This window comes from Phasianus colchicus, chromosome 8 (genome assembly GCF_987193195.1).
Source record: "Phasianus colchicus chromosome 8, bPhaCol1.hap1.1, whole genome shotgun sequence".
Taxonomy (NCBI): domain Eukaryota; kingdom Metazoa; phylum Chordata; class Aves; order Galliformes; family Phasianidae; genus Phasianus; species Phasianus colchicus.
In genome coordinates this window covers 21999031-22015168 of record NC_143443.1, presented here as the reverse complement: position 1 = coordinate 22015168, position 16138 = coordinate 21999031, and the positions used below count along the sequence as shown (strand labels likewise).

The 16138-nt window shown below is 35.6% G+C and overlaps 1 protein-coding gene across 6 annotated transcripts in view; it reads left to right on the top strand.

Moving 5' to 3' along the window:
* Window positions 1-7430, top strand: part of KNDC1 (kinase non-catalytic C-lobe domain containing 1) — a 60478-nt gene extending 53048 nt beyond the window's left edge. For 3 of the 6 annotated variants that reach the window (XM_090145291.1, XM_031597704.2, XM_090145288.1), the window contains exons 24-30: window positions 103-318; window positions 653-735; window positions 1984-2134; window positions 3381-3503; window positions 3606-3665; window positions 4099-4256; window positions 4482-7427. In XM_090145291.1, coding sequence (XP_090001417.1) covers window positions 103-318; window positions 653-735; window positions 1984-2134; window positions 3381-3503; window positions 3606-3665; window positions 4099-4256; window positions 4482-4713 — 1023 coding nt within the window. In that variant the 3' untranslated portion in view covers window positions 4714-7427. Of the gene's footprint in view, window positions 1-102; window positions 319-652; window positions 736-1983; window positions 2135-3380; window positions 3504-3605; window positions 3666-4098; window positions 4257-4481 lie in introns of all 6 variants that reach the window. The other 3 variants (XM_090145293.1, XM_090145290.1, XM_090145292.1) reach the window with 3 other exon arrangements.
* The last annotated feature ends 8708 nt before the right edge of the window (window positions 7431-16138 follow it).

Genomic DNA, 16138 nt, shown 5'->3' with positions numbered 1-16138 from the left:
CCACAAAGGTATTTCTCTAACAAAACATTCCACATGGCTAAATCGAGGGGAGACTTATGTTGGCTTTAGAGAAATTGTAGCTTTGCATATTTTTTTCTACAGAACTTTAACTGGAAGCTTTCCAAAGGTCTGGGACCAATTGCACATTATCAGAGAGAGCGACTGTACACTATTTCATCGGTTTTGCCAAAGCCATGCTATAGCAGTTTTACAGAAGAATTCCCAGTCTCCTTTGCTAAAGCAGATGATGTGGGACCATATCTTTTAACAGAATACAGTGTGCAACAGCTTTGTTGTCAGCTGACATTACTGCAACAGGTACAAAGGACTGGGCTTACTTGGAAGTACAAATTTTATCTATCTTCTTGATATATACTCAGCCTCCTTTCTCTACCATTTCCTACCTCATTTCAAGCTTAGTAGGCTTCCACTGTTTCATTATTCTTTGGATAATATACTTCATTTTTCTCTTGAAATCTCTACAGCAAAGTGTAGAATGGGCTAATACTATTCTTAGGCAGTGATCCATCTGATAAATTTGCTGAAGAGAGAACAAAGAAGAATGAAAAAAGGAATCTGCCATTTTCATCCTCTAGCATTTTAAAAGAATTGCTGGATCTGAAAACAGATACATCTTGTTCTTTCTGTTTAGGAATTATTTCATAAATGTCATCCAGTACACTTTCTGAATTCAAGAGCACTTGGTGTTAAAGATAAATGTGTTGCTGTACAAAAGTAAGTTTCTTATTTTAATTGTTCCTCTATTTTACTCATGTATAGTAACTTATTGTTACACCTTTAATATATCCAGGAAGAGAGAAATATTTAAAATATTTCATATTTTCTTTTGACCAAATAGATGTTCTGGCTACATAAGTTTCTGAAATTCGGGAGAGTTTGTGTGTATATATATATATATGTACCTATGCATGTATTCAAGATTATTTCTTTAAAATCTAAAATGGATCATGCCAAATTATTTCTGAAGACTTTACTATGGGGGTCGCTTCAGACATTTTTTATTTTGAGGGAAGAAATTTCAGCATTACTGAAACAGTCTGCTTGATAGCATGTGTGCATGTGTCTGGGTAAGTGTGCATGCATAGAAATGATCACTGTAATCATGGAATAGCTGGGGTTGGAAAAGAACCCCCAGAAAGAGTAGTCCAGCACAACTTCTTGAAGTAAAGCTGGCTAGAACCTGAGGTTAGTGTGCAGTAAGGTTCTGAATGTGGATGGAGACTCCACAACCTCTCTGTGCAACATTCATTTTGTACTGTAAGGTAGATGAAGTATCAGTTTTCACAAGTACAAAAGAATTTTCCTTCAGTAGTTCAAATGTAGAATGGTTACCAACCTATTTAACATGATTTGCTAAATGGTAGCTAATGTTTTCATCTGGCCACATGGAGTCAATTATATTAGATTTATCTCTAGTTCGCACATACTCAGTGGATTCAGCTGGTTTCTAATTAGTGCTTGTTATAAACATTGCCTGTAGTATACTTCTATGTCAAGGGATCCTTTTTTATGATTGTTGAAGGGCAAAGCTTAAATCAGCTGATTTATACTGATTTGGGTTTCAGACGTGGGGAAACAGTGTGAAGCCACAATGTATCAGATTCAATTTCTTTAATAGTAGCTACTTTTAGATAAGCTGAAATTACTGGCTGTTGTTTCATTAGCTGTGTTTCTGCCTGAACAGTTTGTTTGATTTGGTGATGATGATGATGATGTCTTTATATGCAGAAATGTCTACTGCGTGTAGTTTTTGTGTAATCATATATGATTATCTTGTAATTACAAGAGAAAGTAATATAGCTCCCTGTGTACTTTGTAAAATATTGTAAAGTCAAAGCTACAAGCACTGCAAAATTATTGTAAATGATTAGAATTTGGTACCATTCCTTCAGAATCAGAATTTTCCTTGAAAACCCAAAGTTAGAATGACTTATCTTTGTCTTTTCTTCTCCCTTTTTATAGAGCCGTTTCTACTGAGGAAGTTTCCTTTAAAGTCTGTAATCTGTTTCTATCAAAGTGTATACAAGACCAGTACCTTATACAATTACTAAGAAATGCAGACAGTGTCAGCACCTGGGTTGCTGCCGAAATTGTAACATGTCATACATCTAAGGTTTGTTGTTGTTTTGTTGTGTTGTTATGAAATATTTATATGTTAATGTGTAAACGTATATATTAATGTTTAATGTATGACTCTCTATGTAGAGAGTCTGCAAGAACTCTTTTGAAATGCGCCTAGGAATCGGCAGTTATCAACTTTTTTTGTTGTCATTATGAGCATCTGTTTTGGATGCTTTGTAGGTTTTAAAACCTGATAGAAAGTAAGAAGGGAGTTGCCTGAGGAGAAGAGGTGAAAGATTTTAAGAAAGGCATCACTGAAAGAAAAGACCAAAACAGTGCTGGAGTTACTACAGTTACTACAGTCAGCAATTCTGAAAAGAGTTTCTAAAAGAGACTACTTCTGTCTTCTTTTCTTTTACTTTTCTTATTTTCAGTCATTTTGTAGATTTATGGTACATTTCAGAAATACCTAATTAAGTTTGTTTGGGCAGCTACTATTTTTGTCAAAACCAAACAGTAGTTGAATACTGCGATTAACTGAAATCTCAGAATTGTGTATACTGCTTATAAACCCTCTTGATAGTTTAGCAGAAAGTCATTCGTTAAATTTGATTAGTGTTTTGGCTTCCAAAGTGAATAGTATCTTAGTAAATGTGTGTCTCTATTTGTACTAGGCAGCTACCAGTTGATTTCTTTCTAACCACTGTGAAAAATCTAAGTCTGCATCTGCTCACATTTATTTATTTTGTCTTTCAGAGGTCATACACTAAACCTCTCAATTCCCTTGTCACTGTTTCTGTTGGATTATTTATTGGGTTTTTATCAGGCTTCCCTATTTTTAATTTTTCTCAAACCACATATGAGATAGAAAATTTTAAACAAATGTTTTAAATCCTAAATATTTTTCTAACAGACAATGTGGTACTGGTTGGTCCTATGAAGTTGATGTGTTTTGACAGCTTTTAAATGTGTATGATCAGTATCAGCTACTGTGTGTAAGCATATTTCAATGGGAAGTATTATGTTAGTCTTCATTTTCCTCCTGGAGTTTAGTTTTAGTGACTTTTCAGCCTTGTAAAAGCAATGGAATTGAGAAATTACTAGCGATAAGCCTTGGACTTAGCACATTCTAAGACTTGCAAGGATATTCGTTCCATGGAATCATTAGGCCTATTTCCAATTCCAAGCTCAGACAATATACCATTAAAGCCTATTCCTAGCAGATGACTGAATTTAATAGCTTCTAAATGCACATGAGCTGAAAAAAAAAAAGGTATATCTTAATCATTTTTTTCCAGCTGCAGGTGAGCTTGTTATCAAAATTTCTTCTCATAGCAAAGTCCTGCTATGAACAAAGAAATTTTGCTACTGCGATGCAAATCCTAGCAGGCTTGGAAAATCTTATTGTACGACAGTTACCAGTAAGTTTGGGACTCTCTTTTGTAACTATTTTACCTAAAATAATCCTGTTCAAATATGGCCATTAATATGGGAAACAAAAATGTGTTTTCTTTTATTATAAGGCCTGGAAAATTTTACCTGCAAAAGTAGCTGAAATAATGGAAGAACTCAAGGCTGTTGAGGTATAGTATAAGGTCTTTAACATTTATTTGGGATTGAGGGAGACTGGAGTTCTAACTAGAGTACCTCTGAAGGATGAAAGCCAAAATTAGTATTTTGAATTACAAAGGAGATTTTAAATTATTGTAGAACTGTTGTGTCTTGGTCTAGGTTTGCATTTTCACCTCAGTTTTTCTCAAAAATGTATCCCATGTGACTAAGAATCAAGAAAGTCTTTTCAAAGCAAGCTATGAAATTAGATACTTTTTTTTCTGAAGAATTCTACAGGAGTTTTCTGGATGTAGTCTGTACTGAAAAGTTCTAAAATGCAATTTTGGCTGTAAACTAGAATTTATAAAAAAATTGATATATAGTGCTCAGCACTTGAAGTGGAGAACTTATAAAGACTAGCCTTAAATGTAATACATTACTTATCTGTGTACATCTTCTCAATAGGTCTTTCTAAAAAGTGACAGCTTGTGTTTGATGGAAGGAGAAAGATTCAAAACACTTCCAACAATTCCATCAGCCCATGTTTTAGCTATGCATGTCCAACAGCTTGAAACTGGAGGATTCACAATGACAAATGGAGCTCACAAGTGGACTAAACTTAGGTAATTATTATAGCTGTATGTAGGATAGAATATTATCTAATGAGATAATGAGAGCTAACGCATTTCCCATATAGCAAATTAAATTATTTGAGTCATTTTGACATCAAAGTAGACAGAAATTGTAGAAGTAAATGTTCAATGCCTTTGTATTTCCTTTAAACTTTTCTTTTTCTGTCAACCACAAAAGAAACTCATCTTTTTTTTTTTATCATATTTTCTTTCAAGAAATATTGCAAAAGTTGTGAGCCAAGTTCATGCTTTTCAAGAGAATCCTTATACATTTACACCAGATTACAAGCTGCAATCTTACCTCAGACAAAGAATAACTCGTTTTAAGGATGCAGACATTTCTGCTTTGGCAGCTGACAACTGTGCCAACTTCCATCATATACCAGCAGAAAAACATTCTCGGAAAATCCAGGACACGCTGCGCAGAATGAAGGCTACATTTCAGTAATTATTTAAATTTCATCTGTTCTATTCCAAGTATAGAGTATGAAACAGGATTAAATTGACTTTACTTCCTGAACCAATTCCCATGCAAATGCTTAAGTGAAGTGACTTAAAATATTATCTCAGTTTGAAATGGGTGTATTGCTTAATGTGAAATAGTAAAAAAGCTGACTAATTCTGTGATTCTAATGAAGTATGATTCCTTGGATAAAGGTAAAAGTAAAGAGAGACTAATTTTGTCACTGTCCTTTTGCATAAAAAAATAATTAGCCTACAGGCAAAATATCTGCAGAGTGCTGTGGAAGTAAGTTATACTTGCAGCTTCTGTTGCAAAATTGGCCTAGAATTGTTCAGACTATGTTTCATTAAATGTTGAATATATTTTTATATAAACAAAATACATTTGTATCCTATCACCATGTGCATATAATTCAGGGACGCCACTGACTGTTGACTGTTGGTGGTTTTTACTTTTATGTTGAGTATTATAAAACCATGTTTGACATAATAATTGGCTATCATTTCATTTGAGCATACTATGAAAGGAGAAAAAAATAGTTGTAAATTTTTTTTTCTTTTGATTTTACTGTCATTGAACTAACCTGTATCCACACGAAAGTACACATTCATGTTTCCACATGAATCTAAATATTACCACTTTGTTGCTTTGCTGCTGCCTCCATGGTGTTGTGAAGAGAGTAAACATGAGTTGCTCTTCTTCTGTGTTTGGTACAAAAATCATTTTGCCAATTGTGTATGTATGTGGGCACATCTTTTGCTCCTGAGGTTGCTCTTGTAAATTGCAGTGCTCCAGCAGCATTAAATAGAATATAACTGTATTAACTTTGGATATGCATCTTGTAAAACTTTGGTGCTAACCTATTTATAGAGCTTATACTTACAGATATCTAAACAGCGATGAAAAGCGATGCTTTACCTAGAAAGTTTGTTGAGCTACCCAGGTTCATGCAAGGTCAAGATCTTAAACCTACAAGTTAAGACTACAAATAATTCTACCAGAGGAATCAGTAGTATTGGAAGAGAAGTAGGAATGGGCAAGAAACAGATAAAAGGAGCTCTGTCCTGAAAATAATTTGCTGGAAATGTATTTTAAAAAGAAGGAAAGTTAAATTTTGGGAAAAGCAGATGTGAACTAATTGCCTTGGCATGTTTTAATGATGGAGAAAGATGGGTATGTGCACATCTGTAATATTTTGCAGATTGTACTATTGTAGTTGACAGAAATGCATGTGTACATGATAAATTGTCGTTTTTTCAATGCTTAAGAGAAAAGATTCTCCTTTTCTCGTGTCAATGATGGCAATACATACCATCACAGGCCTTCTACTTCTCATCTTTCTTAACTGAACACAAGGTATATCTGTTCTTTCCATTAAATACTTGTTATTTTTTATGCTAATATATTAGCACTAGACAGACACTTGCACTCTTCTGGTTTATGCACTGGAAAACTCAGCCTTCAACTGGATTTTCTTGCATTTGTTCTACTCTTAAGATGATTTCTTTTGTTACTTATCATATGTATGTTTAACGTGCCATTAATTGTAGTGTTCCTACTTACGCTTGAGGAAGAAAAATGTGTTTCTATTTTAATAAATTTAAAAAATATTTCTCTAAAAATTACCAAATGTAAAAACATTTAATCATTACCTCCTGCATTTAAATAATACAGTGATTTAAGAATGTGACGATTACCTTATCAGAAATAAGTTTTCCATCAAAAATTTAACGTTTATCTTCAGAAATAAGTTCTCCACCAAAAATTTAACATTTACTTAAAGCCACGCCTTGCCTTTGACAGACAGAACAATTTGAAGTAGCATAAGCTTTACTAATGCAAAGAACTCCACAAAGTTGTTCATGTTATCTTAGTAAATATATTTTATATAGTTGCCAGTCAGGCTGTTGAAATTGCTTTTGTAGATTTACTTAGTGTTTACATTTTGCAGCCACATTAATTAGGTCTTATATGTCTCACCATTTTTATCAAGATCTAAAGCAACTACTACATCTAGAAAATATTATTTTTGTTCTGTAACAATAACTGGTGCTATACAAGAACTTAAAAGTCATTTTGTACCTTCTGCATAATGCTTCAGTGTACAATACTTAAAGTTGCTATAAATGCGTGGTATTGAGATATGGTACTACTTTGGGGTGTTTTCACCAAACAAGTATTTCAGTTTTTGTATTTAGACACCACCCTACAAGTGTAAATATTTACTGGGGGGCAGGGGAAAATCACTTTTGCAAGGAAACCAGTCTTATTTTGTCCATAAACACAGATGTATGCACATCTTATATTATGTTACACAGTTTTCTCAATAAAGTTATGTCTAGCATCTAATGGTACTGCTTATTTATGACTAACATGCAGCAAGATTTGGGCTAAACTTTTCTATCTCTGAGGGGAATGTTCCTTTAACAGAAGACACAGGGCATAACATGTGAAAGCAGCAAGTTCTGTTGTATCTAGTTGGCAGAAAACATTGGCATCAGTGACTGCATTGCATAATTAAGGGGATATGCAGTCTGTCCCCACGCTTCCATTCCAATGCCAAATTATACTGCGTGGAAAAATTGAGCTTGTTCTATCAGACAGAATTACCACCAGCTGTCCTAGTTCCTTTTTTTTTTCTACATATCCCTCACTCTTCTTGGTTTTGTGACATTTGTTTTTCAGACAATGACCTGTGAAGTTTCTTCAATAAAATATTCTCCATGGGAGCCTTTCTAGCTCCTTGTGCTCATTCCTGTGCATTGGTGCTCTTTCTGTGCACCTTTGCAGGTCTCTTTTCCCAGGATCCTTGGTTTTTTTCAGAACTCCTGCAAGAGTGCTGGAAACTGTGTCCTAGTTACATTAGCTGCATTTGAAAGCAGGTTTCCAGGATCCACAGTTCCAACACTTCCAGAAGCCTGTCAGGAAATGTGGATGGATTCTGTTGATTACCAGGAAGTATTCTATAGAAGTCTGGATCAAGAAACGAGAAAATATTTCATGAATCACCATTGATTCATGATTCTGGCAAATTTCTTCCCTTGAAAAATTTTCAACCAGTTCTAAACTTTGCTTTTATGGTTTTCTACATTCTTTCTCTGTTGGATTTGTTTCATAAGTGTTACTCAGACACATAACTTCTCAGTAAGTGATTTGCAAATGACTAAAATGTTAAGAAATCTGTTTCTAAATAACAAATGAATAAACTACAGTTTGAAGAGAGGGAAGATAACAGTCCTTCAGTGATAGGCATATGGGTTGTTTTTTCAGTCCTTGATACTACACTGATAGAAAGACTGTAGATGAATGATTTCCCTCTCTCATAGATGCTTAAAAGCAATCCAGTGTATATTCTTCCTTACAACACAAAAACTTGCTGCATTCCATTTAAAGTTTTTCTTTTTTCTTCTTACTTTCCTTCTTTTTAAGCAAATCTTTCTCAAAAATGCTTTACATATAATTATTTTAAAATGCATTTTGAATTTGAGAAGGAATCTGAAAACTTTGGAAATGCAGTTTGAAAACTCAAATCCCATAAATCAAACTTAATTGTTAAAGTACTCATCTTTGGGGTGTGGTTTACTAACATATGTTGTTCAACTATAAATTATTTTTTATCTTCACTTACTAATTAAAAATATAAATATTATAAATGTAAGAAATTTGCAGATAATCATCTAAACTGTCTTGTAAATCTGTCCTGGGTCTTAGCTGTAAGATTACTTTATTTCTTTAATTCTTCATTCTAATGTGGAGGTTGGTCTTGTTTTCCTTATGTTGACATATGAATGAACAGAAATATATTCTGTTTTTGATAGATACTGAAGTAGTAATGTGTTTTGTAGTGGTAGAACTAATATGTCATAATGAAATTGAAGGATTTGGAGTACTGGATGATTTGAGTTATTGTTATCAAAAAGATGTACTTTGGAAGGCTTGACTGGGCACAGTTGAGCATTAGCATCAGACTCAAAATCTCAGCAAATAGATGCTCATTTGTGTTCATATCTCATAAAGATCATAAACAGAAATAGTAGTAAATTATTCAATTCTGTAATGGATATTCTGTATTTTTTTTTTTTTGTAAACAAGCAAGGGAAACAGGACTAGGATATAAAGCTGCTAAAAGTGGCAAATCTGCCGTTGTTTGGATAATCACTGAATGATTGACAGTAGCTTGTGAAAATGAAAGGTTGTATATTGTGGGATTACCTGCACTTGGTGTTCTTGGTGCCTTCATTAACATGTTCTGTTTTTTGAATATGAATTAAATCTGTTGGGCTCTGCAAGCATGCTAAAGACCAAGATTAAAATGATCTTGGCAAGTTGAAATAATGAGCCAGAATAAAATAAGGTATGTTACATAGACAAGTGCAAGGTTCTGTATGGTAGGTGGGAATCATCAGCTGCTTATAGAGTAGGATTACTGTTCTGTTTTTGCGGAAAAGGGAAGGTACAAATAATCCTTTATGCTGAGGAGGAAGTGTCTTGATGTCCCTTCAGTGTCTTGATGCAGAGAACTGAAAGGGCAAAGCGTGTGAAGATAAAGGCTAAAGAAAACAGATGACTCCTGAGATTAGTGTATAGATCTCCAGACGTCAGCACAGTAACAGCTCTCCATGAAGGTCAACGGCATGACAAAATGTCATTACAAAGTATTGGAAGGAACAAGAAGGAAAAGGAACAAGAAGGAAAGACAAGAAGAAAGAATACTGCAAGTACTATATACTAAAAGGTAACTCAATATTAGACGTAGTTGTTCTAAAATCTACATATCTTGTCCTGTGTATAAATTAAAAGAGTTAGCTGCCATAGGGTCTATAGAGAATCATGAACCAGAAAGAGTATGTGAGACAATCAGGTTACTATTTCAGATTTTACTGTGATTAATAGAGAGCAACTAGTTGAAAATCTGAACGTAGAAAGCAGTCAAAAAGAAAGTTACTGTGAGGAAAAATAAAAAACAATTCATGATTGAAAGGAAAGAAGGAGATGAGAGAAGCAGGATAACATCAGTTGATCAGCTGGGTTTCAAAAAGCAAATTTCAATATGCTCAAGGATTTAGTACATAAGGTCATGGGGAAGGGATTCTAAGGCACGTAGAGAGGTTTCTTACCAAAAAACAAGGGGGGGCTGTTCCAAACCGGGCTATATTTTAAATATAGAAACAGCCCATCCTCATGCAAAGAAAAGAGGACCAACAGAGCAGTTTGACTGCATGGACTCATCAATGATGTGAGGGGAAAAAAAAAAAGAGTACTGAAAAAGGTAGAAGCAGGAGAAGCAAGAAGGGGTAATTAGCAAGAAAAGTAGAAAAGAATAGCACAGCAGGTTAGGAATAAAACTGGACAGACAAATGCTATTGCCAACAATAGAAAAAGCAAAACAGTAAGGGTGGATTCTTCAAAAATTTTGTTACATAGAGTTCTTGCTGACCAGAAGAGATGGATAACTGTCAGATGGTGATGATGGTAAAGCCATTCACTGTTTCACAGCCTGCTCGCTCAACAATGCATGCTGTGATCAAAGTTAATCAGGAACTAGGAGTGAGAATGGGAGTCTTAACATGCTGATTTTGATGTACTAGATCATTAAAAAGCTGATTAAATCTGTTCTATAGTGAGTAAGGAGCAAAACTGAAATAATCTTGATGTTGTACTTTCGGTCTAGGGAGAATGTGTGAGTTCCTGTAGAACTAGGAAAGAAAATAGTAATCAAAATTGGGAAAAGGAGACAGGAATAAGCAGAGGGGTAAGGTAAAGAGAATGGCTTGGGGAATTACACTGTCAGCCAGGTGAACTTTGATACCAGAAGAGAGATGCTGAAAAATCTACTTGAAATCTCTACAAGCTTAGAGAGAATTTTAAATGCTATCATGCATTTGTCCATAAAGTAATTTTTGAAAAACCTAACGGTCTCATTTGTCAGCATAACTGTTCCAATATGTGGGGAAAAAAGACAGCATACTGTATGTTTAAGTCTATAAATCTCTTTACAACAGATCTATGTGACCTGCTTATGTATTAGGCTGTTATTATCCAGGTGATTGTACTGTTAGTTGGGTACACAACTAATTAGTCATTTCAAAGAGTAATTACTACTGCTTGTTAAATGTGAAGATGAGGGGGATGTAGTAAGGGTAGGGCTATCTATATTAGGGTAGGGCCTGGATCCAGTTGTGCCTGGGATTTTGACTAATGATATGGAAGATGGAATGGAAAACATACCCAACATACCCATACAGCATATAAGATTAGAACTCAAAATAATTGTGATAATGATTTAAATTTAAGCTCTAACTCCTATATTTTAAGGGAAAACTGTGAAATGAAAAACAACTACAGGAACTCAGAAAAGAAACTTTTGGGACCACAATTTATCACAAACTGAATGTGAACCCATCTGTACAGTTTTCCAAAATGAAGAAAATAAGAAGAAAAAAAAGACAAGAAGACCTGAGATGTACTGTGAGACAGCCATATATGACAGAAGGTAATTATTTTGCTCTATTTGGCACTAGTGGACATCAGCAGGAATAGTTTATAATTTAGATACTGCATTTAAGAAACATACATGCAAAACAAGAGACTAGAGGATAGCAATTAAAATAGAATTTTTTAAAAACACAGATTAGAAGAATTAGACTTCGTTTGAAAAAACTATGTTGAGTAGGACTCAGTGTATGTGAAATTTTGCTGTAAAAAGTTTTATGTAGCAAAGAAGAGAACTAGTTTTCTCCATGCTTTGTGAAGTTAAGGCAAGAGGTATTAATTTTGAAGCAGGGTTTATTGTGTTTCAGTTTTTACATTGGAAAGTGTCTTGTTGAGCACTGGAATAGGGGTACCCACCCATAGGATTCCCTTTGCTGCAGATTTGTGAGAACAGCTCAGATCAAATTGTGATGAGTGTACACACACATCCTCTTGTTCCTGTCCTTGAGAATGCAGAGGGACTCAGCAGTGTTCTTCAGCCCATTCTGTGTTTTCTGTGAAGACGATTGGACCAAAATTCAAATGTTCACTTGCAATTGGGAAATATCTTTCATCAATTTATTAATTTCATCACACCCCAGTCACAAACTTTCAAGATTTTTATTACTATTTTTCCACTGATCTGTAGCAATAGAATAGGTGTGGGCAGAATGTATCCAGTTCAAGAATCTCTTGAACTCATGCAGGAGATGTTATGGAGGAATGGAGAATTTCCATTATATACTTAGGTTAATGCAGTGGGAAAGTTCCTTAATTCTAAAAGCAAAAGAGAGGCAAAAGCCCTCCGTGCACATCTGTATGTTCAGGGAAAGTGGGAAGCAAATTCTGTCGGTCTTCTCTCACCGCCAGAAAAGCCACTGCCTGACTAAACTTCATCTTTTTTCCTTCCCTCGTGCGGCAGTTTCCTGCATGTGAAGTCTTACTATAACCGGGAGATGGCACAAGAGAGCCTTCCAACGTTTCACGATGTCCGCGCCGCACTGTGAGCAAAGGTATTGTGAAAAGTGATTGACTTTCCAGGTGACTATGTAAAATCTGCCCGTTAGAAGCTGGCAAATGTAAAATGGAAGAAGCTTTTTGCATCCCGTTTGTAAAACTGTATGTGCTCCCTTTAATCTTATATCTTTAAATCTTAAAGTTTCCTTCGATTTGTGAAGCCTGTCAAAGGAAGTACACTGCTTTGCTTGGGGTAAACACAGACACTGAATCACATACTGTTAGTGTAGCTAAGCATCTTACCTAACTGTATTCCTGCCCTCCCCCACTCTATGTTCACTTTTCCCTTGTTATTAAGCTGAGAGGGAATGTCAGGACGTCTGTGCTGCCCTGCTTTGGTGTGCAGTGGAGGCAGAAGGTCAGTTATCCTCTGCTGTAGTTCTGCATTATTCAGAGTTAAAGTTTGCTTCCTCAGCTAATAGTAACCTTTGCAGAGTACCTGATGTAAGTGATCGGAATGAAGAAAATAGGAAGAAACAGTGTAATGTGAGAAAGACAGAAAAGGGGAAGAAATAACTAGAAATACAAAATGGAGAAGAGCTTTGAAACCCATTTTTGAAATAGGTAACATTCTCATTAATATAAAGAAGCTGCTTTTGGAGCAGTACAAAGATCTGATTTGTGTTAGATGAATAGAGAGTCAGTAAAATGTTTTCACTGCTCAGACCTATGCAGCGTTGTAGAACATGGACCAGGATGGGCACAAAGGGTTACAGATGACCCAGGGTAGCCAGATGTGATGTCTTATTCCCCTGTTAACATCATCATGCTTAAATGCTAGCTCTAAAATTAAGGAGGAAAATAGATTAATTATGTGATAGCTGAAAGTGAAAGGCTACTTTCTGGAAGTGATAGTACAGCTATATTTCTTGAGAAGAAATTTGCCAGAAACAAAAAGTGAAAAATAGTGCATGAAATGTTCTGTTATCAGTTTTATATTAAACAAGATGTTAAATTTAATTACAGAAGTTACCATCATGGGAACATTTATTCTTCAGCTAATACTAAGAAAGAGAAAGCTCTTGATGTAAAACACCTGAAAAAGCCTCTCAGATTTTGACAAGATTTTAAGGTATTTCAGTGTTCTGTTTTTGTGGTCTTGATCAGCCTGTCAGTCCAAGTGAGCTGAATAATTGTTAAAACCAGTGGGACTCATGAATTTATGTGTACACATTATTCTGCATAGGTGTGTTTTGTATTCCTGTATAATTCATAGTCCTAAAACAACCCAGATACCAAAACACATTAGTGGACCTAACAATTAATTCCCGTCTCTTCTGGGAGATAAGATCATTTCTAGAGTCCATTCTCATGCTATTTTTTTTTTAAGTAGTAGTTCAAAAATTATCCTTGCTAGGCTATGAAGAATTAAACCAAAACTTTTGAGCAGTTTTGTCTGAGAAGTGTCCACAGAGAAGTCTCTCAGTTACAGTAAGACAGCAATGACCACTGAAGAAGGATTTGCATGCCTGAAACTTGGCTGCTTTTCAACTGTAATAGTTTTTTTGAAATTAGAAATAATAATAATGATAAATTTGCTGCTGGTAACCCTGCTTCTGTAGCAACAGCAGTACATGTTTAAATATAGTTCTGATTTGTAACAACTTTGAATTGTTTTTTAATCTGTCTAAATTGGGTAAGAGCTTACTAAAACCAATCCAGATAAGTGTTTTCTTCCTACAAAACTTGTATTTTTTTTTTTAAATTTCACTGGCTGTTCAGATGCTGGTAGCAGCCTTATGTGGTAAGGGGACGTGGGAGCTTCCAGCATTTTGAGCACTGTGTTGATTTGTATCAGTTCCAAGCACAAAGAGAAATTTAATTTTTGTCTATGCCTTGTAACTCTGTTTATTCCAGGTGCTCCTAGTATTTCTGCACATATGGTCTTCTCATTCCTCATGGAAAAAAATAGCTCTTCTTCTGTCAGGGAGGAAAGATATAGTAATTGATGATAAAAAGGTTGCTTAGAGGCCACTTGTAATGCTTTTAAGTCCTAAAGAGTGATTTCTCAGAAATAGCAATGGTTGGATGAACATGCCAGGACTAAGACTACATACGTGGCACAGCAGCTGCCAGCAGCCTTTACTTCACTGGGCATCTCTCAGAAGGAATTATGCGTGCCCATAGATGAACACACAGATGAATCCGGCATGTCCTTAGCTGCCTTTTTACTGTTTTATTGTACCACCACCCCATTACTCCCAATGACCACGTGCTTACTCTACTCCAGTCTCACAGGACTCTCTGTTGTAACAAGAAAGAGTAACCTACTCTTACAAAATAGCAGTTCCTTTGGTCTTCTGCACCTTTTCTGCAGCAAGGCAAAATGCTGGCAGCCTTCTCCAGTACCTCTTCTGAAGGTGCTTGGAAGTTACTTTCCCTTCAGTTCTTTCAAAGCTTCAGTGAGAAGTAGATGTCTCAGAGCACAGTCTTTCAGGTTACTCATCTCAGTGGGGAATTGGCCTTTGTATTGGAAGATATAGAAAAGCAATTAGTGCTCAAAGGCTGGGCTGCTAAACCAAAATATCTGCTATCAACTGCGTAGTAGGCATCCAGGCAGGACTGTCCTGCTCTGCAGAACCTCCTTAGACTGAGACCAGTGTCGTGTAAACACATTTCTAGAGGGCTGTCTGTATAAGCACTGTTATCTTGGTCCCATCCTGTACCAGCCAAACCTCTACAGTCATAACTTGGCCACTTTAACTGCAGTGTCTGCTTCCAAATATACAGTTGTCAAGTGACAAATCTCAACACACTGCAGTTTCCCTGAATGCTAAAATGATTCCTTCTACATCACCTCCCACAGGATGGCTGGGCCTGGGCTGGCTTTTGTCATTACTATCTTCAGTCTCCTTTGGCCTTTGGGAGCTGCTGTCATTTATTTTCATGGTGAAGGTCCTGAGTCCACAGAGAGAACAACTGTGTTTTGTGCAAAAAAAAAAACTGCAAAACTTACTGTCATTTTATTTGCCAAGCAGATCTTAAGACTTTTACTAGTGGCAGTCATGTCTGGGTCTGAGCTCTTTGTCTCTCAGTCTTTGTAGCAGCAAAGTGAAGGGGCAATCTCTTCCTGCTTATCTCTGCAAAAGCCCAGGGGCATCAGTGTAAGCAGGTTTTTGACCCGTTGGCAATATCACCTGATTCTAAACACAGTATTTCTGAATCTCACTTTTGCATGAGGTTTTCAAACACCTGATGAATAATGCATATGAATAGAAAGAGCTTAAGAAATGCAGATAAAATTAAGCTAGCAGCTGCTAAATATTGTAGAAATCATTACATTCAGAAGTCATCTGCCATCTAGCCAGGATGCTTATACAATTTATGTATAATGGAAATGACATTTGGTTTAACCTTGTCACAGTATGATCAGTTTGTGTCTCTGAGCGCTCAACAATTTACACCATCTTTTGGCTGTGACATTTGCCTCAGTAAAATGCATTTAATGAACCAGCAGTGTGTAAAGATGTAATGTGTAGCTCAGATGGTGAAAATGTCTTCAAATTTGTAAAGAAATGATGTGACAGATGCACCAGTGTATGCTAAAACCTGAGATTTCTATTTTATAGATATATATGTCACGTATTCTTTTTTTCCAATCCAACAGCTTGCCAATGCCTTTATTATTGACAGAACATAAAGCTGGTGAAGTCCTACAGATAGACTATTTTATATATTTTATACTTATAAACATAAATATGTATTTATTATATGTATATATACAGCATATATAGTATCATACCATGTATGATTTATTCTTATATAATACTATGTAGGGGTAAGGGATGAAAATAACTGGGCACAAGGGACTTACTTATTTCCTTGGGGTGGGATTTAATGATGGCTAGATCTAACAACCGTATTCTGAGTGAACAGAAGGTTGAAATGTAGATTTTAGGAATCATAGATGAAGATGGTTTGA